This window comes from Armigeres subalbatus, chromosome 3 (assembly GCF_024139115.2).
Source record: "Armigeres subalbatus isolate Guangzhou_Male chromosome 3, GZ_Asu_2, whole genome shotgun sequence".
Lineage (NCBI taxonomy): Eukaryota > Metazoa > Arthropoda > Insecta > Diptera > Culicidae > Armigeres > Armigeres subalbatus.
In genome coordinates, this window is record NC_085141.1 from 23,694,324 (window position 1) to 23,708,704 (window position 14,381).

The window sequence follows — 14,381 nt, forward strand, 5'->3', positions numbered from 1 at the left end:
ATTAGCTTTATTACCGGCCGCACCTACCCTTTTCATCTTTACCTAATTTGGGGAAACTTTATTTTTGCAATGCAAGTTTGGCATAACGTACACGAGTAAAAACTATCAGTCCACGGACCCAATTCGATTTCACATTTCCTGATTTCGCTGAATTATAGCTTGAAGTCCATATCCTCGACTTCCGTGAAGTCATCACTGACAGGTAATGAAAATACTCAAGAATATAGAACTAGGTATACTTGAAACAGAACTACGAGGATCCGTTTGTAATAAATCTTTTTATATATACACCTTGGAAAATGCATCAAATAGAAATACAATCTGTTTGAGACTTAAGTTACTGTGTTAGTTTCGTAATATAATAAGCAATATCTATACGTAATAAATATTTCCGGACTAAAATGCTAGCAAAACTATGCATCGCCGCCCCACACTGGCATGCATCAAATGAAGATAACTTAGGTGCAAACTTACAATCGCATGTCATCGTTGTCGTAATCACTTGGGCGCTTCTCCATTCGGAAGCGGTATCACCATGTCGAATGGATACTGCAGCAATTCCGCCGTCGAAGCCCTGGATTTCGGGTCATACCTGAGGCACCTCTGCAGCATCTCCAGCAGCATGGCCGGGTAGTAGATCGGTAGCGGAGGATACTCAATCACCGTATGGGGATTTGTGATGATGCTTACCTTGTTGTGTATGTTCTTGATGTGGGCGAATGGAGTCTTCTTGTACAGCAACAGATACAGGATGCATCCCAGCGACCAGATGTCGGACTTTTTCGACATCTTGATCTTGGGCTGCGAAGTGGCAGGACTGGATTCCGTCGATGTGTCGATCAGGGCTTCTGGGCTGATGTAATTGAAGGTACCGGCCTGGGAGAACTTCATAATACTAGTGGAATCGAAAGCAATGTTGCTGGCAATGCCGAAGTCGATCAGCTTGAGGCGTCCTTTGACCATGAGAAAATTAGCGGGTTTCAGATCCAGATGGATGACTCCGTGCTCGTGAATGTAATGCACGCATTGCACCATTTGATACCAAACCTGCATCAGCGTATACAGTGGGATGTCCTTACGGTAGTTTTGAAGAATTTTGTGGAGATCGCAGTCTCCCTTTTCCATCACAAGAAAGAGTTGATTCGCTTCGGGATGGTGACAGCTGCGAAATAATTACCAGGTTAAGAAATAAAATGAGTTTTTATTGCCACTCTTATACTTACTAATCGTGGAGGGCTACTACATTTTCATTTCCTTGTAATTTGGCTAACAACTTTGTCTCGTTTAAATAACCCTCTACAAGGCTTGCGTCACCTTCAAGATTGACTAACTGAAATGTAAAAAAAAGTTTTAGGTACAATTCATTCGTGACGATAAAGCGCATTTACCTTCAAGGCGCACTCGATACCGGTTTCCATCTGCTTGGCCAAAAACACGGAACTTGATCCACCGGATCCTAACTTTTTCAGCACTTGATATTCCTTACCGTTTATCGCGATCACAGGGAACGGTTTGGCTTGTGATTGATCAACCGGCCGAAGTTCCTCCATCGTGACTACAGGTGGCGCAACATCTTTCGTTGTCCGAGGTGTTGGTTCCGGTGATAGGCGCTTTTCTGGTCCGGGAGTTGCCGGGAATAGATCATCTGTTGAACGTTTTGCGGGTCGTACTTGTTGCTGCTCTACAATCGGCGACAACGGTCTATCTTTCGACTTAATTGGTGTGTCCACCAGCGATAGCGATAAACTATCATTCGCACCCATCGGAGGCCGGGGCAAACCTGTGGCCAAAGGAGTAGCAAAGAGAATCTTCTGAGATTTGAATTCGTTTTGCAACGTATTCCGGGATTTACGATTTGTAGTGGAAGTAATTGCCCGTGACGACATTCCCCGTACGTGACTTTGAGGAAATTTCTCTCGTGGAGTTACGAACAGATGATCCTTGGGTGGAGATGGCATTTTCTGCTCTCGAAGGCTTCGGCCCAAATCTTGCTCTTCCGTCTCGTTCTTGTTGATGGGCTTTACTTCGATCTCTGTCACCTGTTCTGTTGCAGAAAGAACTGACGAGGTAGTACTGTTGATCCCTGAATCCCTCGCCCTCGATAATCTTGAAGCACTCTGGGAAAGAAGCGAAAACTGCTTCTCAAGCTGACGCCTGTCTAATAAAGGAACACGCTTTAAAATCTTTGCTTCCTGCGGTTCGGGGTCTTTAGCATTGTTCATTTTATCCTCTAGCTTCTTGCGAGCATGTACATTTTCCTTGTGGTCAGGACTAGGCATTGCTTTTGATGGTTTCTGAGCACTATCCATATCGTCGACGTTTTTCGATGGAGTCAAGAGGAACGAATCGTTCAAAATAGCGCAGTTCAAATTGTTGTCATCATCCGAATCCGATTCCGATTCCAATGGAGGTAGCTCGGAAACCCTTTTCGGCTGAATGCTGTAATTCAGTTTGTTATAGAAAAATATTGCAAAGAAATAAAAAAAATACTCACCTCCTAGTAGCTCTCCTGGAAAATTCGTCTGAGCATTCCTTATCCCTACAATAAAAAAATTTAGTCAACATTTTTCACAAACAGCCCAGTGATGGACAACAAACCTGCCAGAGATGCTATTGCTGAGCGACCCACTTCCGGACGAATGCAAAACGTCACAGCTATCCGGAACATCCTCATCCTGGTTAAAATCAGTGTCTTGTCCACTGCCGCTCAGCCGCTTTGCCGGATGGAACAATGACATGGTTTTGCACTTTCGGAGCGAATCGTTATGCGTATTTTTGATTATTTATTTTACTTATTTTACACCAACACGTATTTTAAGCCACTGATGCCAATGTACATTGCCGAATAAAACCTTGCACGAGAAAACTCCTAAATAAATTAAAAAAACAACCTTCAGTAACAAAACGGCTGTTAAAACTTTTCGCTTTCGATTAACCGCGAATAAACGAGTATGTTTTGACAGTGCGTGCATCGCCTCTTCTTTTTAAATTTCGCGGAACTGCCAACCTGATGAAACAAAAAAACTTGTTGTACAGTTGAAAAGAGCTCAACTAAAGTTTTTATTTGTTCGCGAAGTAAAATAAAATTCCTCGAGTTGAGATTTGCGCTATCTTTTTATCCTTATAGGTCTGTCTGCAAATCAATTAATATTGAATTCTTCAATTTTAGAACCCATTATTATCCTTGGTAAGCCGTTTTGTATATGGAAAAATCAAATATTTCTAGCTCGACATTGTGATGCATTATTTTTTGTCAGTGTATTAGCTTCGTAAGATTTTTATTGTTTGCAGTAAACAAAAAGTGCATGCAAGTGTTTTTGTTTATTATTATTATTTTGCTTAAACATAAACACGCGAAATCGGCTGAATACGCTGCGAGGTACTGAATCGTAAAAAAAATCTTTTGAATGTGAAAATCCTACACACTATAATAATTATTGTTCAAAATGCGCTATGGCCAGCTTGTGATGGGTCCCGCGGGAAGTGGAAAGGTAAGCTAACGAATTAGACAACGATAACATTTGCAAATAACCTTCCAATCTTTCTATAGTCAACTTACTGCGCCACGATGCAGCGGCATGGCTACGACGACAAGCGGCTGATCAAGGTGGTGAATCTTGATCCGGCCGCGGAGACGTTCGAATACCAGCCATTCATCGATATTCGCGATCTGATCCAGCTGGACGATGCCATGGAAGACGAGGAACTGCACTACGGCCCGAACGGGGGATTGGTCTTCTGTATTGAATATCTACTGGAAAATCCCGATTGGCTGAGGAACCAACTCTGCGGAGTGGATAATGACGAGGACGAGGAAGGGGTGGCCGATGGAATCGAAGAGCCTGACGATGATTATATTCTGTTCGATATGCCGGGTCAAATAGAATTGTATACGCACTTGAAAGCCGGGCAGCAGTTAGCCAAACTGTTGGAATCTTGGAACTTCCGACTGTGTTCGGTATTTCTGGTTGATTCCCAGTTTATGATCGATGGTGCAAAGTTCTTGTCGGGGACAATGGCGGCCCTCAGTGTGATGGTGAACATGGAACTGCCCCATGTGAACATTCTGAGTAAAATGGATCTGTTGAGTAAGACGAGTAAGGGACAGTTGGACAAATATTTGGAACCAGATCCTCAGGCATTGTTGGGAGAAGTTACGAATGAGTCTTCGTGGGGACGAAAGTATAGGAAGCTGTCTGAGACGATAGGACTGCTGATTGAAGATTTTAGTTTGGTTCGGTTTACGCCACTGAATATCAACGACGAGGAGAATATTGCCGATTTGCTGTTGATGATCGATAATGTGATACAATACGGAGAAGATGCCGACGTTAAAACTACGGATTTTGATGCCCAAGAGCCTGACGATGAAGACGATGTGGAGAAGTACTATCATGATTGAAGAATAAAATGTTGATAATAAAATCATTGAAGGTTGTTTGTATCTCTTCAATAATGTTTGCAAATTTGATAAATTTACTTACTTGATACTTGGCTACAGCTCTTCGATGAACCTACGCTTCTCCACTGAACTCGATCCTTCCAGTCGCTCTGAACATTAAGCGCCCTCAGATCCTCCAAAAAGCCATCGTGTACGCGGGCTTCCACGAAGCTTGCAATCTCTTTTGAGTTCTCTACTAAATATTATCTTCGCTTGACGTTCGTCCGGCATACGAACAAAGTGTCTAGCCCACCGTAGTCTGCCTTGTTGAAAAAGCTTAATAATATTCAGCCCTCTATACACCTTGTACAACTCATGATTGTGTCTTCGAATTGTCGAATTGTGTCTTCGTGTCGAATTGTGTCTTCGTTTCTAGACTACGGGACTTCAGCTGGTTACGAAATACGCAATAAGCCCTATTTGCAGCTGCAATACGCCTTTTCACCTCGCGGGTAACATCATTATCGCACGTCACTAATGTTCCAAGATACACAAGTTTTTCTACCACTTCAAATTTTTCACAATCCAGATCCAGCACCATTTCACTACCACTACCAATAATGAATCCACGTTGATTGCCAGTGACCATGTACTTCGGTTTTGCTGGTATTGATCGTGAGTCCAATCCTCGCTGTCTCCCTCTTAAAAGGCATAAAAGCCTCTTCCAAGGCACCGCGATCAATTCGGATAATATCGATATCGTCCGCAAATCCCATAGGAGCATATGTGATCTTGTGCTTCTTTGCACACCAGCTCTCCTCATCGCTCCCTCGAGCGCTATATTGAACAGTAGATTCGAGAGTGCATGACCCTGCTTCAATCCATCTAAGGTAACAAATGATGTGGTTATTTTATCCGCATCCCTTACACTTGATTTCGATCCGCCCAACGTTATATGAATCAGCCGTATCAGTTTCGCCGGAAAACCATGTTCTAGCATAATTTACCATTGCCAATTCATTCCGTTTCACTGACTCGTACGCCGCCTTGAAATCAATAAACAGATGATGTGTCTGCAAGTTGTACTCCCAGAATTTATCAAGGATTTGTCTCAGGGTAAACATTTGATCCGTCGTTGATCGGCCCTCACGAAAACCTGCCTGGTATTCGCCGACGAAGAACTCTTCAAGCGGTCTCAATCTATTGATCAGAATACGGGACATAATTTTGTACGCCGAATTAAGGAGGGTTATTCCTCGGTAATTGGCACACTCCAGTCTGTGCCCTTTCTTAAAGAGAGGGCAGATGAGGTTGTTCAACAGGGGCAGATGAGGCTGGCAGGCAATTCCTTGTCTTCCCATATTTTCGACATAATATGGTGCAGAACTTCATAAAGCTGCTCACTGCCATGTTTGAGAAGTGCAGTTGATATTCATTTTTTAATTGAACTGTTTGGCCAAATCGAGTTGCTCATAAAATGTTTTCCAACGAACTAATATGAATATCATCTAATTGCTCCATTTTATAACAAACCTAGAAAGTTGATTTCATATTGTATCCAAAATTTGTGAATATTTGTAATGGATCTTGTTCTGTTCCACAACAAACGAATTTGAAAAAAGAGTATTAGAAATTAAATGGAATAAGCCAGCAAAACTGTTCTATTTCTTTCACGCAAAATTTTATTCTAATCGACTTCGGTAGGTACTGGGATTATTTTATATCAGTTAAATCATATTTACAACGAATAAGTTGGCCTTATAGTTATTATGTTGAGACTATGCGTTGGACAGCATGTTTCACGGGATCATCGCTTTCAAAAGCGTCATATTTGTTTGTCAACATGTTTAATAAATATCATCGTTTCAAACACTTATGATCATATTTCTTTTTATAAAAACTAATCTTGCTTTGAGCTGAATTCTGCAGAGCTAACGCTCCCATCTGAGGATCCTCCTCCACCGGACGTCGTCGTGGATGACGGTGACGATCCGGAGTTGTTCGGACTTTTAGTGGTCGTTGAATCGTCCGAAGAGTTCCCACTGTCGTCCGGCTTGCTCTCGAGGGAGAAGGGTGGTATGCGACAATCGAACATATGTCCATCCTCACGCTCCATGCGGAAGGTACCCCACATGTGTCCGCTAGGAGCCTGTAGGCTCACATGCGAGCTGTATTGGAACGCCGGCAGCCGCGGGCTGAGGACTGGTTCTTGGCCAACTACTCCACGCCCACGGACGGTTTCCAGCGTGCCCGAGAGGGAGAAAATTCTCCAGTGTCGTTCGCGAAGCTGCACGCTCAGTTCCCCGAGATTTTCCAAACGAATACAATAGCGCCACTAGAATATAAGAGAAAAAGTATAAATAACCCCGACATAGTTAAACTTTACAAGTAGAGAGGTCGAGAATTCAGAAAAAGGACCCCAACGTTTGTTCGAATACTTACCCAGTATACTGAAGCTGCTGGGGTTTCGCGGCATCCCATATAGAACGGGATCACAGTTACGCGTATGCCCTCGGTCGTTTCCTTGTGCACATCGGACAGTTCTAGCCAGGGGTGATTCTTCTTCTGCCATGCCCGCAATGTATCCTGAGCACTAAAAGGTGGATCCTTGTCCGCTTGGTGTGCCAAGAACTTGTCGAACAATTCATGTTGCAGCGGATGCTGCTCACCGGAACTGTATGGCAAAATGTCCTCGTGAGCCACGTAATCCAGTCCCGGAATAGCGTACAAACTTCGACTGGATTCCTGGTTGCCCAAAAAGGTCACGGCCTCTGTCTGGGCTCGGATGTACGGACAATCCCGCTGGTCAATCAACACCTGATAGAAAGTGTGCGTCTTCTTTTGCACTTCTTTTGAGGTATTCGGAGGTGCAGGTGAATCTCCATTAGTCGACGTAGAAGTTGTCTCGCTCTGAATGCTCTTGTTTTGCGCAGGCAAATCGCGATCGTACACTCGAGCTAGCCAAGGAAATAGTATTACCCCTCGGTAGCCGAACACACGGTGTAGGAAGAGCTGACCAGTTTCGTACTTCCCTTGCGCCTTCGGAAGCTCCAATTTGCCAACCTCTGCCAAACTGAAATGGAAGTGAATCGCAATAAAATTATATAATCTCTTGTGAATCGCTTGTTTTGGATGCAAATGTATTTTATGTGATGCATTCTCCAAGTTAGCAATGCCGTACAGCAAATGCCCAACAGCTTTTATATTAGTGTTATCACTCGGGACATTGAACATTTCAGTGAAATAATATGTAAAATTGTATTTTGTAAGTCATTCTTCTCGTAGGACTGTTGACCACTTACAAAACTTACCGAGTGTTGTGTTGATCGCTAGCGGAAAAGTATCGCACGGAAAGTTGGAAGCAAATCGGGCGAAGCTGCCGCACGATCTGTGGCGTGACGTAGAAACCCATTGTAGCTGTCCAATATCGGTTGATTATATTTATTTCGAATTTCCGGATGCGAGACGGTTTGCGAACGAACACTGACCCTTTTTGCGCTGTTTGTTGCCGACGAAGCACCCAGCAGCCTCAACCATCAGCGGAGTTTTCAGTGACTGTCAAAATTTTCTCCGAATCGAACTGTCAACTTCGGTTTTTCGATGATGGCAAAAATTAATGATGATGACACAGTAAAAACATATACTCATATAAAAATACACATCAGTGTTGCCACATTTTTTTAAAGATTCAATCCACTTTTCCGCGAGCGGTAATGGCCACTAGAGGCCTTGATAAAGATTGTTATTCACCTGTCATAAGACGAGTTTATACAATCCCATTGAATTCCACCACTTAATTGTATCTTGACAGATACGTATTTCGACCTCAAAAGTAAGGCCGTCTTCAGTGTCTCGTACTTGACTCGACAAGTCGTGGGATTGTATAAACTCGTCTTATGACAGGTGAAAACATTCCACTAAAAAGCTCAAAATAATTTTCTTATCAAGATTGTTATTGTTATTGATTGATTGTTATTCTTTTACGCATCGCACGTCGCGTTTACTCTGGCGGGCACCTAAGAAGGGTATAAAGATCGCTTGAAAAACCGACTTTTTATCCGAGGCTCGGAGACCCAAGCCGTATATACCAATCAACTCAGCTCGACAAACTGAACACATGTATGTATGTGTGTGTGTGTGTGTGCGTGTGTGTGCGTTACAAAAATGTCACATCAAGATCTCAGCCGTCCGTGGACCGATTTGCACGATTTTAACACTAAACTAAAGCTTTGACTTTGTCATTGTACGAGTTTAATTTTTTTTTGCAACATTTGGTTCCAGAGATATGTGAGAAATACGAACATGAAGTGTATTTTCAGAAAACTAACAAAATAATGTCACATAAATATCTCAGCCGTCTGTAAACCAATTTGCATGATTTTATCTTTAAACGAAAGCTATGACTTTGCCATTGAACCCATTGTATTTTGATTTTGCAATTAGACATTGGGTTCCGGAGATATCTTTGAAATACGAACATAAAGCATTAGACGTATCAACTTCACACATTGGTAAAATATGTCCCATCAAGATCTAAGTCGTCCTTGGACCGATTTGTGCGATTTTATCTTTAAACGAAAGCTTTTTTTTTTGACTTTATTAAGGAGACTTTCTAAAAACGAAAGCTATGTTTTTATCATTGGACCCATTAATTTTTTTCTGCAATCGGAAATTCGGTTTCAGAGATATCTGTGAAATACAATATGAGACATATTTTCAGACTACTAATGAAGAATTGTCACACCAATATCTCAGCCGTCTATGACCCGATTTGAACTCTTTTGGGCTTAAAAAGAAGCTGTAATATTGCCATTTAAGGCGGCAAATCAAATCTGCAGTCTTTTTGTATTTTTTAAAAGTTGTTAAATTTCCAGAAATATCACTTTTTTTATTTTGAAATCGATAAAAGCATGATCATATCAGTTATTTTATATTCAATTGAAGGTCATATGCATAGAAATTGTAATATGAACTGGGCACACACAACCATTCAAAAGTGTAAGAAGGGTTGCGTTCACTGTAGGTGGATTAAGTCGGGTTTTCTTTTTTTTTTTTTGCTAATTATCTAATACATGCATTCATCTCTTAGACTAGGTGTTCCGTGTTTTGTTAACACTATCATCCTTATTTTTACTTACTTGATACTTGATGGGCTACAGCTCTTCGATGAACCTACGCCGAATGGAGTATCCTTCTCCACTGGACTCGATCCTGGGCCAATCGCTTCCAGTCGCCCTGAACATTGAGCGCCCTCAGGTCCTCTTCAACTGCAAAAAGCCATCGTGTACGCGGCCTTCCACGAAGCCTGCGGCCTCTTCCGGGTTCTCTACTAAATATTATCTTCGCTTGACGTTCTTCCGGCATACGAACAACGTGACCAGCCCACCGTAGTCTGCCGTGTTGTATAAGCTTAATAATATCCAGCCCTTTATACACCTGGTCTGGTACAATTCGTGATTCATGCGACGCCGCCAGATACCGTTCTCCTGTTTACCGCCGAGTATTGTCCGCAGTACCTTACGCTCAAACACTCCGAGAGCTCTCCGATCAGCCTCCTTTAACGTCCATGTCTCATGGCCGTATAAAGCCACCGGAAGAATCAGAGTAGTATACAGCGCGAGTTTTGTTTTCGTTTGCAGACTACGGGACTTATGCTGGTTACGAAGTCCGTAATAAGCCCTATTTGCAGCTGCAATACGCCTTTTCACCTCGCGGGTAACATCATTATCGCACGTCACTAATGTTCCAAGATACACAAATTCTTCCACCACTTCAAATTTTTCACCATCCAGCACCATTTCGCTACCACCACCACTAATGAACCCACGTTGATTGCCAGCGACCATGTACTTCGTTTTGCTGGTATTGATCGTGAGTCCAATCCTCGCTGTCTCCCTCTTAAAAGGCGCAAAAGCCTCTTCCACGGCACGCCCAACTAACAATTTTGGTGCTAAAAGCTTCAACTTCTAGCCTTTCGCTGTATAATATTTGAATAAAAGCAGCCAATGCTGAATAAAAGAAAAGTCTCCGCAAATAATCCCTTAAACTTCAACTCGACTATTACCCAAATATCTATCAGCTAGTCAGTTTGTGCCGAATATATTTCATCTTTTATCGTTTATGCAGCTTTCATATAGTCATATAACAGCTCTGTTTGAATTAGCAACAAAGCTTATCGGTTAAGAGCTCATGTATGTAATTAAGTTGCTTGTTAGCAACTTCCTATATTACGGTGAGTAGCATTCACAATGAAAATGCTTTCGCTGTTGTTATAGCACTAACAATATAGCGTAATGGCGCTATAAATGAACTAACGAAGCTTTTAGGCAACTTCTGTATCTTTGAAGATTACACAACGTTTAAGTAAACCTTATACTGCTCCTTTTAATAGCTTATCAGTATGGAACGTCAAAACCGCAATGTTTACATTTGATTTTTGTTGCCGGAGCTGAGTATTAGCTATTGATTTCTGTAACGCAGCTACAGAGGTATTCACCTGCTTTTATAGCAACTGACAAAGCGCTGTCATTAATGCTAGCAGATAGTGTTAGAAAACAAGCCATTTAGAAGCGATATTGCTGATGACGGCTACTGTTAAACGATTAGCAGCAGAGTAACATCTATACAGATCGAGAAAATGTTGCCTAAAAACAATTTCAGCGATTGATGATGCATAAAAGTTAGCCCACAGAACATGCTAACAGATGTTTGAATAATGGTTGAAATAATGCTGAAAGCATACTTTTTAAGCTTATGTGCTGAAAGCAGCATGTATGCCTCTTTCTAACGTTTATACAGCATGAATCTGAAAATTGCGTTAGTAAACCAACCTATAGGGTATGCGAAGAAGCACATCCATAATTTTCTTTGTTATTTACATATGTCAAAGTGACGGTGATGACAGAGTAGCGGCCATTGAATCAGGAGATCAGGAGTTCGAATCTAGGTAGCATCAAAATTGATATTTGAGTTTTCACAAAAAAAAAACATTGAATAAACTCCGAAATTTACTCTCCTCTCAAATAATATTTAATCAAAATGAATTCAGTGGCTGTATAAAACTTATTTAACAGATTTAAAAAATCTGAATAAGCGCTATTGAAGCGAATTATATTACTAAATGGTTTAATAAAGATTGAGAAAAAATTGTGTAACATGCTGTAAAGTAGTTGTGCAGGCACGCCAAAAACAGCTGAATAGATTCGCCAGATTTGCCAGATTAGCATTGAATAGAAGTTCTTGATTATATGTATAGCACACATATTCAGCTTGAAGCCGTATAGACGAGTTGAAATAACATTTACATTGACATTAAATGTTAGTTGGGCGGCGATCAATTCCGATAACATCGATATCGTTCGCAAATCCCATGCGATTTTGTGATAATGGTACCGCTTCTTTGCACACCAGCTCTCCTAATCGCTCCCTCGAGCGCTATATTGAACAGTAGGTTCGAGAGTGCATCACCCTGCTTTTATCCATGTAAGGTAACAAATGACGTCGATATTTCATCCGCAACCCTTACACTTGATTTCGATCCGTCCAACGTTATACGAATCAGCCGTATCAGTTTCGCCGGAAAACCATGTTCAAGCATAATTTGCCATAATTCATTCCGTTTCACTGAATCGTACGCCGCCTTGAAATCAATAAACAGATGATGTGTCTGCAAGTTGTACTCCCGGAATTTATCAAGGATTTGTCTCAGGGTAAACATTTGATCCGTCGTTGATCGGCCCTCACGAAAACCTGCTTGGTATTCGCCGACGAAGGACTCTTCAAGCGGTCTCAATCTGTTGAACAGAATACGGGACATAATTTTGTACGCCGAATTAAGGAGGGTTATTCCTCGGTAATTGGCGCACTCCAGTCTGTGCCCTTTCTTAAAGAGAGGGCAAATGAGGCCGTCCAACCAGCTAGCAGGCATTTCCTCGTCTTCCCATATTTTCGACATAATATGGTGCAGAACTTCATAAAGCTGCTCACTGCCATGTTTGAGAAGTTCAGCCGGGAGCTGGTCCTTCCCGCAGCCTTATTGTTTTTCAGCTCTTTGACAGCTTTTTTAACCTCATCTAGTGTAGGTGACTCCACAGCTTGTCCATCGTCGCTAATATTTATTCTGTTCACCGATGCACCGTCACTTCCTCCATTCAACAAAGTCTCGAAGTGTTGCTTCCACCTGGCAGCCACTTCAGTTTTATCTGTCAGCAATGTCCCTTGTTGGTCGTTGCACATGACGGGGGATGGCGCTGTCTTTCTCCGCACGCCATTGACAGATTCATAAAACCTCCGCTTATCGTTCTGCTCCATTTTTTCCTGCGCCTCACTAATCACTTGTTCTTCGTACTCTTTTTTCTTTCTGCGGAAAGTTCGTTTTTCGGCTGCTCTTGCTTCCTTGTACCGATCTCTATTCGATCGGGTACCTGACACCAACATCCGGCTTCTGGCAACGTTCTTCTCGTCTGTCACTCTCTGACACTCCACATCGAACCAACCCGTCCTGGGTCGCCTCTGTGCAGTGCCTACCACTTCTCGTGCTGTTGTGCTCACCGCTCCATGGATCGACTCCCACAGATCGTTGATGTTGTCGCTAACGTTGATTGCACTTATCCGTTCGTCGAGCTTCTGGCGGTACTCAGCCGATACTCCTTCCGCCGACAATCGCTGGATATTGTAACGCATCGTTCGCTGTGATCTTTCGTTCGATACAGTTGACAACCGTGATCGAATTTTACTGACAACGAGGTAGTGATCAGAGTCAATGTTCGGACCTCTGAATGTCCGCACATCAATAACATCCGAGAAATGGCGCCCATCCACCAGAACATGGTCTATCTGGTTGCAAGTTTCACCATTTGGGTGTCTCCAGGTGTGCTTTCGGATGTTCTTTCGTGCAAAGTAGGTGCTACTGATGATCATCCTTCTGGCTGCAGCGAAATTTACTAGCCGTAGAACCATTGTCATTGGTAGCTGTACCGATTATGGGAAGGAAAAGGTCCTCTCTACTGACCTGAGCGGTAGCGTCTCCGATAACAATTTTCACGTCATGCTTTGGGCACTCTCCATAGGCTTTATCAAGACATTCATAAAACGTGTCCTTCACGTCGTCGGATTTATCGTTTGTCGGTGCGTAAACGTTGATTAGGCTGTAATTGAAGAATTTGCCCCGTATCCTCAACACACAGATTCGTTCGCCAATGGGTTTCCACCGCATCACTCGCTTCATCTGCTTGCCCATCACTACGAAACCAACTCCATGCTCTGCTTTTCCGCCGCCGCTGTGATAGATGTTATACTTGAATGCAGTGTTGGTCGTGGGGTCCACGGCTCGGAATGCACGTTCTCCGGATCTGGGCAATCGGACTTCTTGAATAGCAGCCACGTTCACTCCAACCTTCTGCAGTTCACGAGCCAGAAGGCTCACTCGTCCAGGTTCATTTAGGGTCCTGACATTCCAGGTACCGAGTTTCCAATCATAGTCCTTATTTCGTTGCCGGGTCGGTTGCCAAAAATAACGTTCTCTTTTTCTTCTATCTCCATTTTTCGTAGTATTTGAGAGGCTTCAGTAAGCTACCTTACCGGGGTCGCGTTACCTACATCGCAATGATGGGGCTGCCACCTTAGGTATAGCTGACGCGATACAGCATTTCGTTAATCAGCCGCTGGGTACCAGGCAGACGCTGTTTGAGCCGCACCTCCTGGTGAACAGACGCTCGAGGCGTACCTTCTCACTCTAGCTGATGTCAGAAGGACAACATGTTACTTTGCTATGTTACTTTTTAGTTATTATTAATACATTTCAATTGCCTCTGGCAGTTAGGATTTTTCCTCTGGTTTAATTGAACCATGTAGGAATTACAATGTTTTTAACTTAAACTAAACTTAACCTAATTTATACTAAGGGTATAAGGAGCTAATCGTTGCAATAGAAGATTGCAATGAATTTTGTCTATAAAATAGGAAATCCTAAATAGCAGAAGTCCTAAATATTTGGCTTCGT

At 42.6% G+C, this 14,381-nt stretch overlaps 3 protein-coding genes across 4 annotated transcripts; 1 reads left to right on the forward strand and 2 right to left on the reverse strand.

Moving 5' to 3' along the window:
* Nucleotides 1–224: 224 nt before the first annotated feature.
* Nucleotides 225–2,982, reverse strand: LOC134226706 (dual specificity protein kinase Ttk). 2 transcript variants are annotated; one of them, XM_062707660.1, is made up of 6 exons: nucleotides 2,599–2,982; nucleotides 2,495–2,539; nucleotides 1,853–2,439; nucleotides 1,389–1,780; nucleotides 1,224–1,330; nucleotides 225–1,162 (listed from the first exon to the last, which is right to left on the reverse strand). In XM_062707660.1, exons 1-6 carry the CDS (start codon nucleotides 2,736–2,738, stop codon nucleotides 499–501), a joined length of 1,935 nt encoding a protein of 644 aa, XP_062563644.1. In that variant the 5' UTR covers nucleotides 2,739–2,982; the 3' UTR covers nucleotides 225–498. The 2 variants fall into 2 exon arrangements, with proteins under 2 accessions (XP_062563644.1, XP_062563643.1); XM_062707659.1 differs by having other exon boundaries at nucleotides 1,389–2,439; nucleotides 2,599–2,981.
* Nucleotides 2,983–3,121: 139 nt separating this feature from the next.
* Nucleotides 3,122–4,428, forward strand: LOC134226707 (GPN-loop GTPase 3). The gene is made up of 2 exons (XM_062707662.1): nucleotides 3,122–3,491; nucleotides 3,551–4,428. The coding sequence occupies exons 1-2, from the start codon at nucleotides 3,447–3,449 to the stop codon at nucleotides 4,400–4,402; spliced, it is 897 nt and encodes a 298-aa protein (XP_062563646.1). The 5' UTR covers nucleotides 3,122–3,446; the 3' UTR covers nucleotides 4,403–4,428.
* A 1,649-nt stretch (nucleotides 4,429–6,077) lies between these two features.
* On the reverse strand, nucleotides 6,078–7,940 carry LOC134225810 (polymerase delta-interacting protein 2). Its single transcript, XM_062706173.1, has 3 exons — nucleotides 7,693–7,940; nucleotides 6,824–7,454; nucleotides 6,078–6,716 (listed from the first exon to the last, which is right to left on the reverse strand). The coding sequence occupies exons 1-3, from the start codon at nucleotides 7,791–7,793 to the stop codon at nucleotides 6,282–6,284; spliced, it is 1,167 nt and encodes a 388-aa protein (XP_062562157.1). The 5' UTR covers nucleotides 7,794–7,940; the 3' UTR covers nucleotides 6,078–6,281.
* Between the last annotated feature and the right edge of the window lie 6,441 nt (nucleotides 7,941–14,381).

Excerpts from the sequence above, each read along its gene's own strand:
- LOC134225810 (XM_062706173.1), bottom strand. The coding sequence starts at position 7,793 with ATGGGTTTCTACGTCACGCCACAGATCGTGCGGCAGCTTCGCCCGATT. Across the intron at positions 7,455-7,692 it reads AGCGATCAACACAACACTCG|TTTGGCAGAGGTTGGCAAAT; the intron begins GTAAGTTTTGTA and ends CTTCCATTTCAG. Across the intron at positions 6,717-6,823 it reads CAGCAGCTTCAGTATACTGG|TGGCGCTATTGTATTCGTTT; the intron begins GTAAGTATTCGA and ends CTTATATTCTAG.
- LOC134226707 (XM_062707662.1), top strand. The coding sequence starts at position 3,447 with ATGCGCTATGGCCAGCTTGTGATGGGTCCCGCGGGAAGTGGAAAG. Across the intron at positions 3,492-3,550 it reads GTCCCGCGGGAAGTGGAAAG|TCAACTTACTGCGCCACGAT; the intron begins GTAAGCTAACGA and ends ATCTTTCTATAG.
- LOC134226706 (XM_062707659.1), bottom strand. The coding sequence starts at position 2,738 with ATGTCATTGTTCCATCCGGCAAAGCGGCTGAGCGGCAGTGGACAAGAC. Across the intron at positions 2,540-2,598 it reads AGCAATAGCATCTCTGGCAG|GGATAAGGAATGCTCAGACG; the intron begins GTTTGTTGTCCA and ends TTTTTATTGTAG. Across the intron at positions 1,331-1,388 it reads GTATCGAGTGCGCCTTGAAG|TTAGTCAATCTTGAAGGTGA; the intron begins GTAAATGCGCTT and ends TTTACATTTCAG.